At 42.3% G+C, this 24632-nt stretch overlaps 1 protein-coding gene across 6 annotated transcripts in view; it reads right to left on the bottom strand.

Moving 5' to 3' along the window:
• The window catches only part of EPC1 (enhancer of polycomb homolog 1), a 118181-nt gene that overhangs the window by 25377 nt on the left and 68172 nt on the right, over positions 1–24632 (bottom strand). For all 6 annotated transcript variants that reach the window (XR_012244392.1, XM_073629866.1, XM_073629865.1 and 3 more), the window contains 9 exons: positions 21913–22072; positions 19661–19806; positions 19070–19276; positions 17662–17810; positions 16546–16693; positions 13336–13506; positions 11474–11563; positions 11232–11380; positions 8896–9248 (listed from right to left, as the gene is read on the bottom strand). Coding sequence is in view for 5 of the 6 variants with exons in the window: in XM_073629864.1 (XP_073485965.1) it covers positions 8896–9248; positions 11232–11380; positions 11474–11563; positions 13336–13506; positions 16546–16693; positions 17662–17810; positions 19070–19276; positions 19661–19806; positions 21913–22072 (1573 nt within the window). In the remaining variant the exon portion in view is untranslated. The remainder of the gene's footprint in view (positions 1–8895; positions 9249–11231; positions 11381–11473; positions 11564–13335; positions 13507–16545; positions 16694–17661; positions 17811–19069; positions 19277–19660; positions 19807–21912; positions 22073–24632) is intronic.

A 24632-nucleotide genomic window follows, 5' to 3' on the forward strand; every position in this document is an offset into this window, starting at 1 on the left:
CTTGGAGTCCATTGAGGGACATAGGAAGTTATTCACTTTCAAGTTATACTGCTGGAGGATTGAATACTGGCAAATGGAAAACTATAAGCCAGCACAGGATAACCCCCATCTATTTCCAGTATCCCAGCTTCTGGGAAGCAAGGAAACAGATCTGGGTTTAGAGTTTGAATACTCTGGAGTGTTTGGGATTATTGATAGATACAGCTCAGGCCAAAACAAAGCTGGCCATAGCTGGTTTGAATCTTGGCCGGTTCAGCAGGGACCGGATGGGATTCGATCTATGTACACGTAGGCTGATTGTACCCAATTTGAGCGAACGACTTGGATAGAACTAGCATGTCTGATTTCTAGCATGAGAATATTGCCAGCGGCTTCAGCCGCTAGCAATAATCACTGTTCTCCCAGTAGGGACACCTCCCTGCTCCCATCTGGGAGAACACAAAGCCGGACATAGATGGCCCACCTGTAGTTGTAGGAAGGGAATTTGAGTGAAGAAAAAAAAAAAAAGTATTATCTATGGCCTGCCTATGTTGGTTCCAGCCCAGATTGAGGTTTAAAGACCCACCTGAACTGTTGTAAGGTCTGAACAGTCAAGAGCACATTATTTAGGAGAGCTTGAACAGACTGTTCCCACAAAAGGGATCACACAATGGGGGGGGGGGGGGGGGGGAGAATTCTAGGAAAGCACAGCAAGGCTAGTTACTGGGACCTGAACATTGGTGAACATCCAAGGTGAGTGAACAGGACAGGCCAAAATGGCAGTGCCTCAAACTGTAAGCATAGGGGGCTCAAAGCAAAGTGTAAGAAATGCTGGGGCACTGGAAAGCAGGGGACATGCAGGTACACATCCTTGATGTCCACAGAAGCCAGGATGATGGACCTGGTTGATTACATGTGAATTTCTGAGCTTGAATAAAAAGATTCAGTGCTTAAAGGGTGCATGCCTCCTATGAAAACCATTCTGCCACAGTAACTAGGGCAAGGACACCTTGATCCAGAATGCCTGAGAGAGCTAGATGGAGATCAGCGTATCTGTGTGGCGATTACAAAGGCTGAAGGTGAGAAATTGAGGGGGTAGTTGGGAGTGAAACCCTAGCCCTGGGAAACCACTTCATGCAGAGGAAAGTTTTGTCAGACTTTGAGCTCCAGACCTTGTGGGCAGACAGAGCCAAGGTTGGAGGTCTGAAGGTGGATGTTGCATTAGTGGTGTAGCAAAAAGGACTTTTCTTCACTGCCAGTGAGGGATGGACATTGCTGGATCCATTAGGGGCTTCAGAACACCATACTCAGAGGTTCTGGATAAGTTTTCCTTCATCCGATTACAAGTGCAAGCTTAAAACTTCAAACAAGTCCAATAGCTCTGGTGGGGCGGCTCCCACGCAGCTAGGCTTCCCTCAATGAGCACCTGATAGTAGCTTAAACCATAAAAATACAGAGAGGAGCATCACACAAAAACCAGATGAGTTCAAAATCATTTTAATTGTTGGGGAGAAAAAAAAAAAAAAGGTCATTAAAACAGCCAAAGCATTTCGGGGGCAACCCCACTCCCCCTATACCAGGGCTACAACATAAAAACATACCGTAGTCATAATGATGAAAAACTATGTTTAAATATGAACGTATATACCACAAATTCTAGATCATCACATAAAATCGTCAAATGAACTTGTTATCTAGTTGTTGACTGAATTAAACATTTTTAAAGAATACGAATGAGAAAATAAGATACAGGGGACAGAGCGCACACACAACCCTCCACCCAGCGAATCACATCAGCGCTCAATTCTTTAGCATTAACGCCTTCTGCAGTGGAAACCAGAAAATTTTAAAAGGCACTGGTTTACCAAGTACATGAGCTAACGCCCAATAGGTCTACTCACAGAGTCTTTAGAAATAGGGCACAAGAACAGTGCTATGCCTTTAAAGCACTTTCCTGCTAACTTGTACCCAGAACAGGGTCTGGAAAGCACCTTGCGTTGAACCCTGTGCCCTAAGGTAATTTGCAGGCAAGACCTGCATAATTCAGTTCAGTGGAGGTCTAGATGCAGCACTCTAAAGCCAGGCTGAGGTCACCCACCCTAGATAGCTGCATTTGAAAAGACAAGACCTAGCAGTGATGTAGAGTGAGTCTCTGAGAAAAAAAAAAAAAATGGTGCTAGCAAAAATAGTCTTTTACACAGCACAGCTTAAGAAAAGATATCCATCCTTTTAGGACTAAAGCCTCGTACACACGGTACGTTTGTTGACAGGGGATTGTCTGTTGACAAACTGTTGTCCTACCGTTAGTACGCTCCTTTTGACAATTGTTGTCCAACTTTCGGCCAACAAATGTTGGATGGCAGGCTTGTAAATTTGACGGACAACGGCTTGATTTCAGATTTTCTGATGGTCAGTACACAAATCCATCGCACAAAGGTCAAAAGTACAAACATGCATGCTCGGAATCAATGCTCACCAAACACGAAATCAGCAGAAGGGGCCCAAAGGGTGGCGCTCAAGAGCTGAAATTCCTCGTAGTAAGTCACTACGTTCGTGTTTGTGGCAAGACAACGGTGTACCGTTAGTATGCAAGACAAGATCCTGGCACACGCCCTTTTGACAAATCAGACGCTCGGTTGGCCAACAAATGTACCGTGTGTACAAGGCTTTAGACATAATAATAGAAGGGATTATCTTGAACTGGCCTAGAGGTTGGTTTGGTTTTCCCAATGTCCAATTCTCCAGCAGATGGCAGTATAACCAGAAAGTGAATGACTTCTCTACCTCAATGAACAAGAAAATACCTTTTATTCATGCTAGAAAATCCAGTGTGTTTGTCCGGGATAAAACCCTAAAATATCAAACAATGTTCTCTGCCTTCCCAGCTATCTTCGGCTTACTATAAAACAGCTTCCCTCTATGTAATGGAGAGAAGGAGAAGAGGAGGGTGACAGCACTGCATATCCATAAATACAGTGGGGGAGCGATGTCACCCTAGGACAAGATGTGTTTACTGGTAGATTTAGGTGGTGAAAATAAACCACATACAAGGACTGAATGATATAACATATATAATCGCTTCAGCTATAGCGCGGACCTGAATTCCCGGGGGGCCGTCATATGACGGCCTCCCCTGTGCATGCGCCCCGCGCGTGGGGCGCGCTGTGATCACAGAGTCACCGAGACTCGGGTGATCACCGATCCAAGTAAGGGGCCGGTCTCTTACCATGTGATCAGCTGTCAACCAATGACAGCTGATCACATAATCAAAACAAAAGCTCTGTGATCTGTTTTTTTTTTCTCCTCGCGCTGACAGTGCGAGGAGAAAAAAAAAGCCGATCACCGGCTCACCAGCAAGGGACATCGGTCCCGAAGAGGAGGAGGAGGCAATAATGCCTCAATTGTGCCACCAGTACCCCCTGCCAGTGCCACCGGACATTGCCACATCACAGTGCCCACCAGTGCCACGTATCAATGCCCATGAGTGCCACCTATCAATGCCTACAAGTGCCACCTATCAATGCCCACCATTGCCACACAATGCCCACCAGTGGTGCCAATCAGTGCCACCTAGCAGTGTTGTAGATCAATGTACCAGATCAGTGCCCATCACTGCCACCCATCAGTGCCCATTGGTGCCGCCTCATCAGCGTACATCAATGAAGGAGAAAAATTACCCTTTTTAAAATTTTATAACAAAATATTTAAAAAAAAAAAAAAAATTTTTTTTTTTTAAAATTCGATCTTTTTTAATTTTTTCAACAAAAAATAAAAACCGCAGAGGTGATCAAATACCACCAAAAGAAAGCTCTATTTGTGGGGAAAAATGATAAAAATTTCATTTGGGTACAGTGTTGTATGACCGCGCAATTGTCGTTCAAAGTGCGTCAGCGCTGAAAGCTGTAAATTGGTCTGGATAGGAGGGGGGGTTTAAGTGCCCTGTAAGCAAGTGGTTAAATTACAGTTTTCTAGGCAAAACCCTTTCCCCGAGCTTGGTCCCAACACCATCCTGCCTCCATCCACATCTATGCAAGCAAGTTAGTAAAGCACACACGAATGGATGGATTTCAGAGCTTCCCCTTTAAGAAAAAACAATTTGAGTGCATAAATGTGAACCAGCCACATAAGAATGCGATTTCTATTTAAAGTGGACGTTTACACACAAAAGTTTGATCACACCTAATGTAATTTAACAAAAGGAGATACATGCCATGTTAATCATAATTCTACTAAAATTAGATGTGCTGTAAACTGCCTCCAGCATTGCTTCTGTATCTTCTTGCTGGAAGCCGCCATTTTGTTGAAGCCCAGAGCAGCCACTTTCTTATTAGAAGATCTTCTCCCCTCCTATTTTTAAAAAACGAGATGTCGCGTATTTCAATTAAAGTGGTTGAAAAGCCACTATGTGATGTTCATTACTATACCATGTTAAATAACATATGCCCCACTGTATATGCTTTTTTAAAAAATATGACGATTTCTACCTTACATCAGAGTGCCTCCTGGCGCTGACATGACTGTTTGCCTCTCTCCTCTCCCAGTCTGACAGCTACAGCGGGAGGGGCTGAGAACTACCGGTGACGTCATCAGCTGGGATGAGAGAGGCGAGCAGTCACGTGACTGCCGGGATGCGCTCTGAAATTGATGGAGGCACGTAAACTGACCATGGTGTCAGGGTTCAGCAGTCATGATAAACTGTGGTTGGTTTACAGGGAAGAGGGCAGCACCAGGCAGTATTAACCAGTTATTTTAGATGATACAGGGGGCCAAATTACACAGCACAAGCACTGTGCTGTTATTCATGCTCTCCTTAGTCAGTGTTCCCTCTGCACAGTCTGTCATTCCTGTTACTTCCCCCTTCATTAGTAGTAAATCTTAAAGCTTTCAGCCGACTGGCCTCTAGTAGCTCTGATTTTAGGTACAGTGCCGAGAATAAACAGCAGCTGAGCATGCGACGAGCAGGGTGAGACAGGCCATTACTGCATTTTAAACAGTATAGGCACTTATTTTTAATGTTTTACATAGCTGTGCTTATAAAAGGGGCCAGCATGAAGTGATCTAGCAGGACTTAATTTCCTAACTAAAGTTCCACTTTAAAAAGCATTTTTCAGACAGCAAAAAACAGGAATATAGACAAGAGGGAATACGTCCCTAAAACATATCTAAAACACAAGACCAAAATTGTATATATTATGACTTACCAGTGCTTTGCTGTGACGGCTGCACTATTTTTTTTTTTCAAGCTTTTCCACTATTTTTAATTTTGTGATCATTCCAGGTTTACAATGCTGACACAGTGGGGAGGATTTACTAAAGCCGGAGAGTGCAAAATCTGGCACAGTTCTGCATAGAAACCAACCAGCTTCCAGGTTTTATTGTCAAAGATTAATTGAACAAGCTGAAATTAGAAGCCGAATGGCTACCATATAACTAGGTATCTTTAAAAAAAAAAAAAAAAAAAAAGTCGAAGAGCCATGTCTCTTTGCTTCTATATCAAGCACAATGTAGGTATCAGTGCACATACAGTGGGGATGGAAAATATTCAGACCCCCTTAAATTTTTCACTCTTTGTTACATTGCAGCCATTTGCTAAAATCATTCAAGTTCATTTTGTTCCTCATTAATGTACACACAGCACCCCATATTGACAGAACAACACAGAATTGTTGATATTTTTGCAGATTTATCAAGAAAGAAAAACTGAAATATCACATGGTCCTAAGTATTCAGACCCTTTGCTCAGTATTAGTAGAAGCATCCTTTTGATTTAACCACTTCCCACCCGGCCACTGCACATAAACGGCCGGGTGGGCTCTCTCTCCTTCTGAGTGGATGTTCAGGAACGTCCCTTAGAAGGAGCGGAATAGCGCCCACGCAGCGGCGCGATCACGATGCGCTTGTGTCACCCAGACACGGCGCATCTCCGATCGGCAGGAGGGCTCTGCGATTGGCCCTCCTGATCACATGACGGCCGTGTCGAATCACAGCCATCATGTGATGTAAACACAGAGCCGGTTGCTAGGCAATTGGCTCTCCTCACACGGAAGTTGTCAGTGAGGAGAGCGGATCGCTGCAGCCGGCTGGTGATCAGCGAGTATGAGCTGTTTTTTTTACAGCTTTTTACTCACTGATCACCAGTCTAGTGACCCCACACATGTAAAAACACACAATGTCCCCAAAACACATGCCCCCCACATATGTCCCAGTAAAATCACATGTCCCAATGATTATCTGCACACATGTCACTGCGCACATCTGTACATGATCATTTGTGCACATGTGTCCGTGATCACATGAACCAATTATTATACACTTAACGGGATTTTTTTTACCAAAAACGTAGCAGAATACGTTTTGGCTTAAATTTATGACAAAATTTGATTTTATTGGATTTGTTTTAAAATAGAAAGAAGAAAATATTGTTTTTTTTTTCCAAATTTCCGCTCTTTTTTCGCTTATATCGTAAAAAATAAAAAAACGGAGTCGTGAATAAATACCACCAAAAGAAAGCTCTATTTGTGTGAACAAAATGATAAAAATTTAATTTGGGTACAGCTTAGCATGACCGCGCAATTGTCATTGAAAGTGTGAGAGCGCTGAAAGCTGAAAATTGGTCTGGGAAGGAGGGGGGCGAAAGTGCCCAGTATTGAGGTGGTTAATACAGCCATGAGTCTTTTTGGGCAAGATGCAACAAGTTTTTCACACCTGGATTTGAGGATCCTCTGCCATTCCTCCTTGCAGATCCTTTCCAGTTCTGTCAGGTTGGATGGTAAACGTTGGTGGACAGACATTTTTAGGTCTCTCCAGAGATGCTCAATTGGGTTTAAGTCAGGGTTCTGGCTGGGCCATTCAAGAACAGTCAGAGTTGTTGTGAAGCCTTTCCTTTGTTTTTTTAGCTGTGTGCTTAGGGTCATTGTCTTGTTGGAAGGTAAACCTTCGGCCCAGTCTGAGGTCCTGAGCACTCTGGAGAAGGTTTTTGTCCAGGATATGCCTGCACTTGGCCGCATTCATCTTTCCCTCGATTGCAACCAGTCGTCCTGTCCCTGCAGCTGAAAAACACGCCCACAGCATGATGCTGCCACCACCATGCTTCACTGTTGGGACTGTATTGGACAGGTGATGAGCAGTGCCTGGTTTTCTCCACACATACCGCTTAGAATTAAGGCCAAAAAGTTCTATCTTGGTCTCATCAGACCAGAGAATCTTATTTCTCAACATCTTGGGAGTCCTTCAGGTGTTTTTTAGCAAACTCCATGCGGGCTTTCATGTGTCTTGCAATGAGGAGAGGCTTCCTTCGGGCCACTCTGCCATAAAGCCCCAACTGGTGGAGGGCTACAGTGATGGTTGACTTTCTACAACTTTCTCCCATCTCCCGACTGCATCTCTGGAGCTCAGCCACAGTGATCTTTGGGTTCTTCTTTATCTCTCTCACCAAGGCCCTTCTCCCCCCGATACCTCAGTTTGGCTGGACAGCCAGCTCTAGGAAGGGTTCTGGTTGTCCCAAACGTCTTCCATTTAAGGATTATGGAGGCCTCTGTGCTCTTAGGAACCTTAAGTGCAGTATAATTTTTTTGTAACCTTGGCCAGATCTGTGCCTTGCCACAATTCTGTCTGAGCTCTTCAGGCAGTTCCTTTGACCTCATGATTCTCATTTGCTCTGACATGCACTGTGAGCTGTAAGGTCTTATATAGACAGGTGTGTGGCTTTCCTAACCAAGTCCAATCAAACACAGCTGGACTTAAATGAAGGTGTAGAACCATCTCAAGGATGATCAGAAGAAATGGACAGCATCTGAGTTAAATATATGAGTGTCACAGCAAAGGGTCTGAATACTTAGGACCATGTGATATTTCAGTTTTTCTTTTTTAATAAATCTACAAAAATGTCAACAATTCTGTGTTTTTCTGTCAATATGGGGTGCTGTGTGTACATTGAGGGAAAAAAAATGAACTTAAATGATTTTAGCAAATGGCTGCAATATAACAAAGAGTGAAAAATGTAAGGGGCTCTGAATACTTTCCGTCCCCACTGTATCTTACATATGTCATTTTTATTTTTGCCCCTGCATACACTAACATGTATCCCAACTAAATCCCTCCCAACTATTTATTCTGAGTTGACCACGAACACACAACGCTCAAGTACAAAATTTCTACACCTATCATTATTGAATCTGTACTTCCTATAAATGTAATATAGTTGAAGACCCCCCGCAGAAGTGAGATCTGGGGATAAACATTTTTTTTTTTTTATATATATTATTAAGCTTACCACAGGCTTCTAAATACAACAGTGGTTCTCAGCTCCTGTCCTCAGGACCCACTAACAGGTCAGGTTTGCAAGATAACTGAAATACATAGGGGGTCCTGAGGACAGGAGTTAAGAACCACTGAAAAACAACTTTTATTGTTCATATTGTTTATGCCTTTTATTGTTCATTGCTCTACAAACCCATATTTTGATACTAGATATGTGGTTAATGGAAAAACAAAACCCACAACAGTTCTTATACCCTCTGCCATGCACGTGCTGTTAATTTTTGATGAGGAAAACATAACAAAAATATAAATTATAGAAAATCAATAACTCCTCCATTTACCACTTTGCCTTCTCCCACAGGTCTTTGCAGCATTCATATCTCCTAAATACAGACTCTGAAAGGATGACCAGTGACTACATATTTCTCTGAATGGCAGATGCATTGTTTTTAAATGTATAAATGAAACATGCAACAAATGAAAGCTGTAACAGATGTTGCAACAGAACCAACTGTATGTTACCGCAAAGCCGTGACACAAAAACTGAAAAGTAGATCCTTTCTGAAGAAGAGATTTGTAAGGTGGCAAACATTTCTCCGCAGTGACATGCATTTTTCCATGGAAATGACTGAGTAGAGTGAATAGGAGGCCACATACCAAAGTGTGCTGAACCACTGCTACTTTTACTTGATGTCGAGGTACTGCAAGTCTGGGTCCCAGGTTGTGCTGTGCCTGTTCGGGTGATACCTTTGTGAAACGTTCTACAGGAAAAGTCAACATTGTCACTGTCATGTAGGGATGTTGTCCGTGGCCTAAAGTGGCGCCACCTACATGATTTTATATTGACTAATATCTGGCTGAGGTCTTTAGAGAAACATTTATCCGAGGTATTCGTTTCTGAGGTATTGGCAAATAAATTGATTGAAGTGTGTTCAGGGGAGGAAAGCATATCAACGTCCAGCTGACGAAAATCACTGTCGTAGTTCGAATGCGCTCTGTCGAGGAGCACCCTGCAGAGGCACATCAGAAGGGTGCATGTTAGAAATTTTATGCCTATAATGAAATCTGACATTTTTCATTTAACTATGATCCACAGTAAAAGATTAAAAAAAAAAAAAAAAAAAAAAAAGACACTACAAAGGTTCCATAAACAAACTGAGTATATTTATAAAGCAGTGATAAATACTGGAGGTGTATCTCTTCATTGCACGTGCTTTAAAAAAAGTATGATTGATTCACCTATAATGAATGTATGGTGTAGGTCATATTCACTGCTTTATAAATATGCCCCGTAGGATTCTTCAGATAAATTCTACCATAAATAACCTGAACTATGAAAGGGAAATCTACTGGGACAATAATTTTTTTTTCACACATTCGAGATACATAAAAAAATTAAAAATAAATGTAACACCTCACAGTAACACAATTGAAGTGTTTCTAAAGGTTACATTATTTGTTTTATAGTAAACATGTCATACTTACCAGCTTTGCGCAATGGTTTTGTACAAAGCAGCCACGATCCTCCTCTTCTGAGGTCCCCTGCTGGCATTCCTGGCTCCTCCTCTCTCTCAAGTGCCCCCATAGCAAACCGCTTACTACGGGGCCACTTGTGCGGGCTTGATCCATAGACACAGACACCGTGGCTTGGCCACGCCCCCTTCGCTACAGTAATTGATTGACAGCAGCAGGAGCCAACGGCTCTTGCTGCTGCCTCTCTATCCAGTGAGGGGAGAGACATAACTCTCGAGCACAGTGCTGGATAGAAAATAAGGCAAAGTATAAGAGGGAGCTGGGGGATACTTATAACAGTTTTTTTTACCTTAATGCAGAAAATGCTTTAAGGTAAACAAAAAACCCCTAAGCCTTTAGAACTAACCGCTTTAACCACTTCCCGCCAGCCATATAGCAATATGACGAGCGCAAAGTGGTTGTGTTATCCTGACTGGACGTCATATGACGTGATCAGGATAACAAGCCAATGATCGGTGGTGCTGTGTCAGTCTGGCACACTGCAACACTGATCTTGGTAAAGAGCCTCTTTACCACGTGATCAGCTGTGTCCAATCACAGCTGATCACGATGTAAACAGGAAAAGACCCCCGGAGGATGCCCACCCACTGATGGCCACCAGGTATGCCACTCAGTGCTCTATCCCATATTTTGTAGATGCTATAACTTTTGCGCAAACCAATCAATATACGCTTATTGTGATTTTTTTTACCAGAAATATGTAGAAGAATACATATCGTCCTAAACGGAGGAATTAGTTTTTTTTTATATATTTTTTGGGGATATTATAGCAAAAAGTAAAAATAGCTTTTTTTCCCCAAAATTGTTGCTCTTTTTTTGTTTATAGCACAAATAAAAAAAAAAAAATCCAGAAGTGATCAAATACCACCAAAAGAAAGTTCTATTTGTGGGGGGGGGGGACATTGATTTTGTTTGGGCACGTCGTCACATGACTGCGCAATTGTCAATTAAAGCGACGCAGTGCTGTATCGCAAGTGGGTCCCGCTGCTGTCATTCAAATCCAGTTACACGGGAGCGGGGCCGAGTCCCGCTGTCTGTGTTAATGGACGCAGCAGCAGGACTCAGGGGCACGCCCGCATGGGTGCCCCCAGGGAAAGCGGCTTTCTGTAGGGGCATCTGATGAAGGGGAGGAGCCAGGCGCACCGCCAGGGCACCCCAGAAGAGGAGGATCGGGACTGCTCTGTGCAAAACCCTTGCACAGAGCAGGTACGTATAACATGTTTGTCATGTTTATTTAAAAAAATCTGAACCTTTACAACCGATTTAACGATGAAGACAGACAAATTGATATCTGTTTATAGGTTACAGGTACACAGCAGTGTTACATTAAAGGTATACAATGCTGAACAAAATAGAATACAGGCAAAAGCACAGTATACAGTCCTATAAAAAAAAAAAAAAAAAAAAAAAATTCACTGACAGCATTCTGCATTTGTGGCTTATTAACTCACAAAACTTACCTTCCACCACGCCCAACCCGTCTTCGTGCAAACCCAATACACTTGCGGGGAACAGTGAGGGTAGTGAGGCAGTATCTATAGCGAATGTCTCCTAATCCTCCTTGCTCTGGACTACACCATGGCCAATTGCCAGTTTGGTCCAAATGAGGCTTGGGAAAAAAACAAAAAACAAAATTAAGACCCAATTAATGATTTCATATTAGAAAATTAAAGCTAGTAATGTCAAAGGCAACAAAACTTACAGCATAGTACTGACAGCCAGCTTTCCTACGGAAAGCAAAGGGACCATCTGGATCATTTTCTTCCTCGGCTTCTGATGAACCTGACATAACCTAGCAAAGAAAAAAATTAAAAAAATAAAAATGTGTGTGTATAATATATATATATATATATATATATATATATATATATATATAGTTTTTCAAGTACATAGCTCATGAAGTGATGAAATGTAAAAAGTTATGGATTCTTAACTCCAGAGTGAATACCGGACATTTTTTTAAAAAATAAAATGGATATTCTAAATTTTAATTCAATAATACAATAAACAGACTTCTATTTTGCTCCTTAGTGTGTCAGGGAGCCCTCAGGGTAAAAAATAAAAAAAAACATGTAATATTAAAATGAAAGGTGTTAGGAATGTGTTGGTATGCAAAGTGACTAACATCTTCTGGCAGAGTTAGTGCGAAAAGAAATAAAAACTAATAGGTATCCCAGTCTGAAGTATTTAATCAAAACATGATGCCCAAGCTAGAAAACTAGAGAAAGAATATATGTGTAAATTAAGTCTGTCTACAAGCCATGTTCTTGCTCAGGAGTGATTCAGCCACTCGGACTAGTGAAACAGGACAGAATTTGCTGCTAGCTTATGCGCCGAGTCTTTATAATCCATTTGTCAGTAACTATGCTACCACCAGCTTGCTGCTCTTTATCCCCTTACCTGCAGGTGGAGCTACAACTAAAATCCTAAATTCTCATTCTTGACAATGAAAATGAGAAGTTACAAAAATGTCAAATGTTATGGATAAGTGCTTTAAAATACACAACCATAATAGAGCAAAGCCCAAAACACACTGAAGAACTGCAAATAAAAAATTGTAGAATTAAATCTGTCAGTAGCAGCATAAAGCTGGTCAGATGTTTGAATCTAGAGAATGAAAAAAATACATACAGTACATCTCTGCAATATATGCACACGTTCCATGTTTTATTCCTGTGAAGAGCCTGCAGTTACAGACAAATACCTGATCTGCCAGAAATGCACACAGATCTAAAGTCTTGTTGTGGGCTGACAACACACAGCAAATGGAACAGTGTCAGCCCTGCTCATTGTCTTCTGCTAAACTATTTAATCACTTCTCCTTTCCAATCTCTACAACTCATTCTGCAGTCCAAGAAAACGATTAGGACTCTTTGAAAAAAAATGCACTCAGATGACAAAATGCTACCACAATTGTATATTTAAAAGACGAAAAGGGAGTATAAAAAGTTCATGGTTAGGGTTTAAATATTATACAGAATTTATATAGCGCCAACAGTTTGCGTAGCGCCTTACAACATTAAAAATATAGTTTAGGTTTACCAACAAACCCTGTAGGGTGAGGGCCAATCTGACTGCAAATAAACGGATTTTATAGTTTAGGTAGTATCTCAACACTACATTGTCATGGAATTCAAAGCAGATTTAAAACTACTCTGTCACTGAATCAAAAGAAAATGTAAAATCAGACCCATGTAAGTGACCAGCTTTATGCTTAGCCAAAAAAAAAAAATCTACAGCTTTAATTTCTAGTGGCAGGAGATAGGATTACTAGATATTACACTTGTCCCAGGCAGGTTGGTTGTGTAACCCTTTGCAACAGCTGCTGGGAAGGGGACCTAGATATAATGAGCGATGTTTGCCCTAGTATGTTGAGAACATGTATAAAATGATGGTCATGAAATGTAGATCCACCATGGCGGTCAATGAAACTGAGAAACTGAAAAGTATATCACAAACTTCATGTACTACTTTTATTTATCTTACAAGAAAACACATGCAAATTTGCAAGTTATGTAAAAACCTGGTAGTCTACCAAGATTTAGCATGGAAAAATCTGCATACCTGTGACAGGGGCTCATCGTCAGAGCTAGGAAAGTCATACTGATTCAGATCTTTAGCATTAAACACTGGCAGTGCAGCAGGGCTTGTTTGTTGAGCAGCAGGGGATGAGGGTAAGACTTTGGGCTTCTTCTCATATTTTCGCTTCGGTCGTACAACATCAGACTTTTCTTGCTGGAAAACATTCACAAATTGAACATTTCATAAATTCTAATTTGAACCAGTGAAAAACAAATTACTTTCTAAAAAATACTATACTATTTTTATAAGGAGGTAAGTAAAACCTTGGACAGGTGGGTGGCTGTGGACGTGGTCCACAGCCAAAGCACAAAAGCGTTTACACATTAATCGTGTGTGGGGAACTGTGTCAAAGTACAGTCTACAGGCTTGGAAAGATCAATTTGTAAATGGGTAGAAAACTGGCTAGAAAACCGAATTCAGAGAGTAGTGGTTAATGATTCGTACGCTAAATGGTTCCAAAGGTCATCAGTGGTGTACCCCAAGGTTCAGTAATGGGGCCCTTACTTTTTAATAGCTTTATAAATGATATAGGGTCTGGGATTAAAAGTACCATTTCTATCTTTGCAGATGACACCAAGCTATGCAGTGGAATAACGTCCTTACAGGATGTCTCCAATTTACAAGCTGACCTCAATGCACTGTCCAATTCAGCAACTAAGTGGCAAATGAGGTTTAATGTTGATAAATGTAAAGTTATGCACTTGGGGGCTAAGAATTTGCATGCATCATACATACTAGGGGGAGTACAATTGGGGGGATCCATAGTGGAGAAGGATCTGGGGGTTTTGGTAGATCAAAAGCTCAATATAGCATGCAATGCCAAGCTGCGGTTTCCAAAACCAGCAAAGTCTTTTCTTGTATTAATAGGAGGTATGGACTCCAGAGAGAGAGAGAGAGAGAGAGAGAGAGAGAGAGAGAGAGAGAGAGAGAGAGAGAGAGAGAGAGAGAGAGAGAGAGATACAATTTTACCCCTATACAAATCTTTAGTAAGACCTCATCTGTTCGAGATTCTCATTTTGGCCAGAATCGTGCAGCTCTACACCCCTCACATTTTTGTAAATATTTTATATCTTTTCATGCGACAACACTGAAGAAATGACACTTTGCTACAATTAAAAGTAGTGAGTGTACAGCTTGTATAACAGTGTAAAGTTGCTGTCCCCTCAAAATAACTCAACACACAGCCATTAATGTCTAAACCGCTGGCAACAAAAGGGAGTTCACCAGAGCTTTACAGGTTGCCACTAGAGTCCTCTTCCTCTCCTCCATGATGACATCACAGAGCTGGTGGATGTTGCGCTCCTCCACCTTCCATTTGAGGATGCCACACAGATGCTCAATAGGGTTTAGGTCTGGAGACATGCTTGACCAGTCCATTACCTTTACCCTCAGCTTTTTTAGCAAGGCAGTGGTCGTCTTGGAGGTGTGTTTGGGGTCATTATGTTGGAATACTGCCCCGCAGCCCAGTCTCCGAAGGGGGGGATCAGGCTCTGGTTTAGTATGTCACTGTACATGTTGGCATTCATGGTTCCCTCAATGAACTGTAGCTCCCCAGTGCCGGCAGTACTCATGCAGCCCCAGACCATGACACTCCCGCTACCATGCTTAAATGGGACAACAGCCGTGCAGACCAATTTGATGCAGTGTGCGGCGTATGGTCTGAGCACTGACAGGCTGACCCCCCCACCCCTACAACCTCTGCAGCAATGCTAGCAGCACTCATACGTCTTATTCCCAAAGACAACTTCTGGATATGACGCCGAGCACGTGCACTCAACTCCTTTGGTTGACCATGGCGAGGCCTGTTCTGAGTGGAACCTGTCCTGTTAAACCACTGTATGGTCTTCTTTGCCACCGTGCTGCAGCTCAGTTTCAGGGTCTTGGCAATCTTCTTATAGCCTAGGCCATCTTTATGTAGAGCAACAATTCTTTTTTTTTTTTAGATCCTCAGAGAGTTCTTTGCGATGAGGTGCCATGTAGAACTTCCAGCGACCAGTATGAGAGAGAGTGAGAGCAATAACACCAAATTTAACACACGCGCTCCGCACCTGAGACCTTGTAACACTAACGAGTCACATGACACCAGGGAGGGAAAAGGGCTAATTGGGCCCAATTTGGACATTTTCACTTAGGGGTGTACTCACTTTTGTTGCCAGCAGTTTAGACAATAATGGCTGTGTTTTGAGTTATTTTGAGGGGACAGCAAATTTACAGTGTTATACAAGCTGTACACTCATTACTTTACATTGTAGCAAAGTGTCAATTCTTCAGTGTATAATAAAATATTTACAAAAATATGAGGGGTGTACTCACTTTTGTGAATATATAAATATATTTTTATACACACACACACACACGGTTTGTTTACTAAGGTTCTCTAACAAACTCTGAGGGCTTCACAGAACAGCTGTATTTATACTGAGATTAAAATCCCTGCTCTTCATCAAGCGGTCAGTAGATTATGAAGAACTGTGAATGAATGATGTGGCTGTGTGGGTGGAGGACTGCAAAGTCACTTTTAAAAATTGTGACAGCAGGGAGAGGATGCAGGGCCACTGCTTTAGTAACCTGGTACTGAAGATGAAGTCCCCATCTTCCCATTAGCAAAGAGTGTGTGTGTGTATTAAAATGTATCTAATGGCGAACAAGCTTCATTATTTGCAATTATTCTATGCATGAAGGTGAAAAACCTTCACTCATGCTGCAGACCCCCAGTGCCCCGTTTTACTTACCTGAACCCGGTCTTTTTCTCCCCGGGGACGAGCATACCAGCTCTAGCTGGTGTCTCGTGTCCTAATTGGATAGATTGATAGCAGCACAACCATTGGCTCCCGCTGCTGTCAATCAAATACAATGACGCGGGCGCCTGGGCAGAGTCCTGCTTTCTGTGTCAATAGACGCAGAAGCAGGGCTTGGAAGGAGAACGCTTCCCCGACTGGGCACTCAAGAAGAGGAGCTACCAGCGCCACTGAAGGACCCTAGAAGAGGAAGATCGGAGCCACTCTGTGCTTAACCAACTGCACAGTGGAGGTAAGTATGTTTTTTTTTTTCTTTTTAAATAAAACAAACCTTTAATAACCCTTTAACAAATACACCCTTGAGAACCATGAAAGTTTTTTTCCCCATACACACACACACACACACACACACACACTTCACAGTAACAGAACAGAGCCAATCAATCCACCATACCTTGTTAACTTTAATCTCTATAGTGTCCTGATGTTTGAAGGGGCTGCTAGAAATTGGTATGATGGGGATGGTATAGGTGGGTTTCAACGGCTGACGCTGTGCCATTACCTCTGACAATACCTCTCCGCTGTAGTCACCCAGATTATACCTACAATGGCAAAAGAAACACTCTTAATTGAGTAGCCTGGGCATCTAGGCTAAAATGGCTATGAAATAATCTTACTTTAAATCACTTTTAGGACTACATCATTGACCAGAGCTAGTTTACTAAACATGGAAAAGACCGATAAAAATAATAAAATAAAATGGGGCCACATCTGGTATTCACCACTGAAGAATAACATTTGAAGGGAACCTGAAATTTGTGTAACATCATGCATTATACCACATTTGCCCTTAAAGCAGAGTTCCACCCATATAAAAGTCAGCAGTTACAAAGTGTAGCTGCTGACTTTTAATAATCGGACACTCAACTGTCCGACGGTCCAGGGATGTGGTTGAACGAAGCCCCGCCCCTCTCCATTGTGACTGTGGGCGCCCGACTGTGGCTCCACAGCCAGGCACGCACTGCGCATACGTGAGCTGCATGCTATGATTGGCCAGGCAATCTTCTGGGACCTGTGACGTGACCCAGAAGATTGCACGGAGGGAGGGGGGAGAGGTGAACTTCCTACTGTCTCCACGGAGCCCCGGGAGGAAGTGGGAGCTGGATGCCCCTAAAAAGATGGTATCCTCTCCCAACCCAAAAAAAAGACATGCCAAATGTGGCATGTCAGGGGGTCACCTTCACTTAAAACGGAAGTTCCTTTTTTGGGTGGCACTCCGCTTTAAGTCATTGCCTCCAGAGGCACAATGAGCGTTGCTAATAGTGCTGGACTGTTGTTTTAAGGGCAAAGGACAAAACTGTTAATTCATGTGCTATAGTTACACAAGACTTACAGGGGAAATACACAGCAATCACAGACTACTATAGGGTGCAGACAGGTTTTTCCATTAAGTTTTGTACCTCCCTTTTCCTAACTATTTATGGCCATTAACTGGCAATAATACTAGTCTACTTTACATACAGTCCTATTTATGTAAGCAACAACACAAAATTTATAAAATTAGGTATACCTCTTTTCCATAATTTCCAGTGTTAGATGTAATAATTCTCGCTTGCTTTTTTCTCGTCTCTTAATCATTTCTAAAATAGTAACTGCTCGGCTAAGATCCCGGCGCAGCTTCAGCATCTTTTCATAAGAAGCCTCATCATTCTTTCGGTTCTGTAAGAATAAAAAAGTTGAAACATTAAAAAGGCAAGACAGTGTTTCTGTAAAAAAAAAATCTAACTCCAGATTTATCTGTAACTAAAGGATAGAATCTCCAACTGCATCATACAGCTTTTTTGATTGTAAAGTTAAATGTTCGTGTGTGTGTTTGAAGAGAGGCTAGACTATAATCTGGCTCTCACGGCTATTCGCTTAAATTAACTCCTTGTACCAAATGATCCTTGTTATAGCTTGGCTACATGTTTCTTTAATACAACTTAAGCAGTAACTATAGTTTCCCACAGTCCTAATCTAGACAGCCCTAGTTTCCAGGGATATTCCTCTAGTTAAGGATATAATGTGTCTCTGGTTGTAGCTCGTGTCCCTGATTTTAGCCCTGGCTGGCAGACCCTTTAATAATCAGGAGCCGCTCAGCCCGAGCACAGTTTCTAAGACACTGGAACCCTCTGCTCCCTGCTGTTGGACAGCTTGGCATGGGAGTAGCACTCATAGCATCATCCACTGTAGGGACTAAGCCAATTGTAGGGGGACTTTCCCCACACCTTAGGCCCCTTTCATACTGGGGCGGTGGGGGCGTCAGCGGTAAAAAAGCGCTATTTTTAGCGCTGTTTTACCGTCGTTTTTGCGGCTGTATTCGGCCGCTAGCGGTGCGGTTTTAACCCCCGCTGGCGGCCGAAAAAGGGTTAAACCCGCTCGTACAGCGCGGCTATAGCCGCAGTATTACCGCGGTATAGCCACGCTGTCCCATGGATTTCAATGGGCAGGAGCGGTTTAGGAGCGGTGAACACACCGCTCCTTCACCGCTCCAAAGATGCGGCTGACAGGACTTTTTTTACCGTCCTGCCAGCGCACCACTTCAGTGTGAAAGCCCTCGGGCTTTCACACTGAACAAACAGCGGAGGCTGTTTAGGGGCGATTTGCAGGCGGTATTTTTAGCGCAATAACGCCTGCAAACCGCCCCAGTGTGAAAGGGGCCTAACAGGAGATGAAGATATTGCAACAGCTAGGTGATGTTCAACAGAGTACAACTCTGTAGTAATGCCTGTAATAGTTTTTCTAAAGTGTGATAACATCAACTTCTATTCCTGCTATTTATAGTCACTAACAGTTCAAAAATGAAAAAAGAACAGTTCTAAATTCAAATGAAAACCTGATGCTCCAGCAGGTGTAGACTTACTGTATACTTGAAGGAGAGTCTACACTAACACCACACCATTAGAACAGCAGCCATGAACAATATCAAGTTAACTCACTTTCCGTGTTTGCATCTTCTCTGTACGCCTTCTGAAAGCTACATAAGGATCACTGGTGCTTGAGCCATCCCGCTTCTCTTGTTTTACTGCTGGTATTACGGAGGAGCCACGACAATTTTTCCTTTTCTTAATCCAATAGTCATACACTTCAGTTATCAACTCGTCATCTTCCTTTAGCAACAGCTTGGCTTCTTGGAGATTAACAGGCTGGAGAAAAAAAAAAAAAAAAAAACTCTCAAATTAGAACGTTTTCTAAAAGTGCAACTGCACCTTAGTTCAGTTTTGGTAATTTTCAAAGTTTTATACTTTTTCTGTTCCTGAGACATATCACCTACTGTAAATAGGGTGTTTCTATGGCATTTAGATTGCAGAACATGCTGGGATTTTCAAAGAAAGCCCACCACTGGTTTATTACTTTTTGACTGCCTTGATCCACCTGTAAATCCATAAGGGTCTATAGGAGCTAGCTGCAGGAGTGGGATGGGTGTCAATTCAGGCTCCGAAATTTGCTTTGAAACTGCTTAGCAAACATAGTGAGCGAGCAGTCCAGAACAAATAAAACAAAATAAAAAAACACAACATTAAATGTACCTGCTGACCGCTGCCCTTCTCTAACCGGTCAATCATTTCTTCAAACTGGAGAAGAGATATGTCCAATTTCTTTCTAAGCTTGTTCACAAAGATCTCATCCTCAGAGTCCAAGTCATAATCTGGCTGCTCCGCATCCAAACTAAAAGCTAAAATGATCAAATAAAACAAATTTGTGCCAGATAAAACAAACACACTATAGTACACTAGGGATAACAGCAAATCAAAACAATTGGCATTTTAATGTTCTATTATTTAGGCACAAATATGTACCAAAATACATAAAAAGAGAAGTTCACCTTTTAGAAAAATTAAATAAATGCACATCGTTTTACAGTTAAAAAAATGTGCATTTATTTTATTTTTTTTATACTGCAGCCTGTAAGGCATTGCATCCACAATCAGAAAATCTTGGGGGGCAATGCCAGGACTTTACTCCCAACAACTGACTGGGGGTGAAATCAGGGTGTGAGGGCAGGTGCCCCACAGAAGCCGCTACCCATGGGGGCACTTGTGCGTGCTTGCTCCCGAGCCCTGCTACTGCTTCTATAACAGACAGTAGTACTCGGCCCCCACCCCCAAGTCCCTTGTCACTGGAGTAGATTGACAATGGCTCCCGTGCCATTGATCTACCCAATAAGGAGGGAGACAGCGGCAATAGCCTCTGCTCTCATGCACTTCGCTGGATCGGATCAGACTCAGGTAAAATGGGGGGGGGGGGGGGGGGATTACGGTAAAAAACCTTGAGGCTTTTTAGAACCACTTTAAAAACTTTAAAACTACCCTGTGTTTTCCAACTACAACATGCTACTTTCTGCCCTTCCTTCCACAGTGCAGGTCTTCCTTCCACACAGGGCTGTTCTGCGAGAGGCATGAACTCTTGATATCGTGGCCAAGAGTTAACCCAGAACATGCACAGAGATTTTTTTTTAAAGGAAGTTCCAGCAAAACAAAACTGGTTGTGGAGCAACAAATGAAATTTAGTTATCAAATGTGGGGTGGCTATTCTGGAAACGCTCTAAATTTGCCCAGAATAGGAGAACCGAAACAAGCGCAGCAAAGCTGCAAAATTGAAAAAAATACATTCCCTGTTGATCTACTTATCAACCAGAGCCCAAAGAAATACCGGATATGCCTACTAATAAAGTGCATCATGCAAGCACAGGCAATCGTCAGATTCAAGCACCATCAAAATGGTGTTGGGCAGAACACTGCCAACATTAACTGCTTGCCGACCAGCACACGCCGATGTACGTCGGCAGAATGGCACTGGTAGGCAAAAGGGCGTACAGGTACGTCCCCTTTAAGAAGTGGTGTCGCGGGCTCGTGACCGCGGGTCCCTCGGACTCGATGTCCGCAATCATGTCACGGAGAGGAAGAATGGGGAGAAGCTTTTGTAAACAAAGCATTTCCCTGTTCTGCCTAGTGACAGGACAGAGATCACTGCTCCCTGTCAGAGAGTAGTGATCACTGCCCTTTGTGTTAAAGCCCAGCCCCCTAATAGTTAGAATCACTCCCTAGGACACACTTAACCCCTTCACTGCCCCCTAGTGATTAACCCCTTCACTGCCAGTGTCATTTACACAGTAATCAATGCATTTTTATAGTATCGATTGCTGTATAAATGACAATGGTCCCAAAATAGTGTAAAAAATGTCTGATGTGTCCGCCATAATGTCGCAGTCCCAATACAAATCACAGATCACTGCCATTACTAATAATTAAAAAAAATTTTTTAAATGCCAGAAAACTATTCCCTATTTTGTAGACGCTATAAATTTTGCACAAACTAATCAATATACGCTTATTGCGATTTTTTTATTTTAACGAAAAATATGTAGAATATATATTGGCCTAAACTGAGGGAAAAAAAATATGTTTTTTTTTTATATATTTTTGGGGGATAGTTATAGCAAAAAGTAAAAAAATATTGCGTTTTCTCCAAAATTGACGCTTTTTTTTTGTTTATAGCGCAAAAAATAAAAAACCGCAGAGGCGATCAAATACCACCAAAAGAAAGCTCTATTTGTGGGAAAAAAGAACTTCAATTTTGTTTGGGTACAACGTCACACGACCGCGCAATTGTCAGTTAAAGCGACGCAGTACCGAATCGCAAAAAGTGCTTTGGTCAGGAAGTGGGTAAAATCCTCCGGGGCTAAGTATTTTACCATTAACCATTAAGTGGTTGATGCGCAACTCCCCTTTATAAAAGCAAAGTTTTCACCATATTTTCATTATCTAAACAGTTTACTTACGCTGTAGGTGAATGAGCTGCTTTGGCATCTTAAATTCCCCTGGGTACACAGATTCATAATAAGAGATGTTGCTTTCTGCCTCCGGGACTGGAATAACCATGTTATCCCGCTTCTCTCCATATACCTGCAGTGCTGAAATGGCTCGCTGGAGATGATGTTCCTAGAAGGAAAAAATATAATATTGCTATTGATATCAAGGAGATCATTCTGTTCTACTGCATGCAATTTCTGCAACAGTCGACAATACTGTTTTGAGGTCTGTGTTAAATTATCAAGATAATAAAAAGAAGGACAGTGAAAGAACTTTCAAAAATGTATGCTAATTTTTACAACTGATATGTATGACAGAAAAAACAGCAGTATTGCTAGTTAACCCAGTCTTCACCCTTTAACTGGTCTATTAAAATTAATATACAATAGGTTACACTATGGGACAGATTATAAAGTGAATGCGACTTTCATCAAACATTCACTGGTGGTGAATCAATTATCGTCATTTACACTGGAGCTAAACTTAAGTTCACAAAACATTGCTGGCATGCGGAATATTATTGCAGAACAGACTCTGCACATCTGTTTTTGTGTGAATGCACACTGAGCCACAAATGCGCAGTGTGTAAAATGCGACTGCAAGACTAATCACAAATGATAAATCAGCACTCTAGAGCTGTAAAATTCCACTATCAAGAAAAAACATATGAGGTCTATGAAAGCCTAAATCTGCTCCAACAAATGGATCCCTGCAAACAAAAAAAAGCTGTTTAAGTTATTCATGTGGTCACCTCTACTCATTACAACAGCACAGGGACAGTGGCTGTTTGTCCCGCCACCAGTTTAAAATTACACCTGGATGTATTTGCAGGTCTTGCTGGCTTCTAGTAATGGAACTGCACTAATGCTGGTCCAGAACGGCTTTTTTTAATTAATAAATAAAAATTCCTTATACTTTGTGCCGTTTAATCTCACAGAGGTGGCTCTAACTGCAGTTATCTTTTAAGACATATTCATTGGTGTATAAAATAAGGAGCCAGCAACCCTTGATCTCGAGAGGGTGACGGGTAGATCTCGTGTCTGTAGGGCCGACCCTGTTGTCAAAACAATTCCTCCCTGAACAGAGACACGTGCAGAAGCAGCCGGTTCTGCATTACGGCTATACTGACTCCTGTGATGCTCCCCTCACATCCGTCCTGTCCATTATCTACATCTCATACAGGTACTCAGTATAGATGTAAAGGGATGAAAGGCAGCATGTCAGAACAGGTGGGTAAGGGACTGATTGTTGGGGAAAGGCAAAACAGTAGTTTTTAAAAAGGCTGCATTACAACAGAAGCAGATGAAAGGAGGACACCGACAGCTGGGCACAGGAGACACGTCAAGATCTACACAGGAATTCCTGACCTGTGAACGCTGTGTGCTGTATACTCCTGACCTGGACACATTTTTACATTGACATTTGTATTTTATTTTTCTAAGGGTCGGTTCACACCATAATGCGGTGCAGAAACAATGCATTTCATGTGCGTTTCTCGCACTGCCTATGTGATCTGCATGCAGGTGCCAGTGTATTGGTAACAGCACCCTAAATGCAGATCGCAAACGCAGTGCATTTGCGGGCACCATATAGTGCATGGTTCCACAGTATCATGCTGTTTGGGGCAGCGTGCTTTTAAAAGTAATGTATGCAGTATTTTTTCTGCATTCCAATGTGATCTGCAGCCCATTTAAATGAACGGGCTATCAAAATGCACCACATGTCAAAAGTACAGGAGTGTGTGCCACATTACCCCCACATTTTCTTCAAAACTGCCTTACTTTTTAATGGCCTTGCAAAGTTTGCTCCCAAGAATAGTGCGCTGTGCCCGATGAGATTTGATTTCTCCCATGTTGTTCCGGTAGATCTCCACCACTCTAAAGATTGCCTACCCCTGGTTTAATAAACTGCTCCTGCTACTCATGGCAACCCAAGTAATTCTTTAATTTATGACCAGGATAAAAAAAAAAAAAAGGAGATATTCTGACTACCGTATATACTTGAGTATAAGCTGACCCGAATATAAGCCGAGGCACCTAATTTTACCACAAAAAACTGGGAAAACTTATTGACTCGAGTATAATAAACCTAGGGTGAGAAATGTGCAGCTACTGTAAGTGGAAAAGAGGATCAACAATGCCCATTTGCAGCCTCACTGTGCCCATTTGCATACCATAGGTACCCCAAAATTCAAACTTGGTAGTTAAGGGTTCCTAGATGTCCCCTAGCTGCAGCCAAAATTTGGGGTCTCTGGACACAAAGGGTCCCGAAATGACATTGCTGCAGATGGACACAGTTGACCGAATTTGGAGGCCTGTATCTCGGGGCCACTTGGTGCTAGGAACCCCAAATTTGGTGTGCAAACCCAGTTGAACTAGCACTACAACATATCCAAGCTGGGGTTCCTAGTCCATTTGAAAAATGTCAAGCACTTTTCTGCAGCAGAGAATGACATTTTCCGAACCAACTTTGGGGCCCCATATCTCGGTGCCACTTGGTGCTAGGAGCCCCAGCTTTGGATATGTTGTAGTTCACTGGGTTTGCACAACAAATTTGGGGTTCCTAGCACTAAGTGGTCTTGAGATACGGGGCCCCAAAGTCAGTTTGGAAAAGGTCATTCTTTGCACCAGAAAAGTGCTTGACTCGAGAATAAGCCGAGGGGGGCACTTTAAGCACAAAAATAAGTGCT

Source organism: Aquarana catesbeiana, linkage group LG05 (genome assembly GCF_042186555.1).
Source record: "Aquarana catesbeiana isolate 2022-GZ linkage group LG05, ASM4218655v1, whole genome shotgun sequence".
Lineage (NCBI taxonomy): Eukaryota > Metazoa > Chordata > Amphibia > Anura > Ranidae > Aquarana > Aquarana catesbeiana.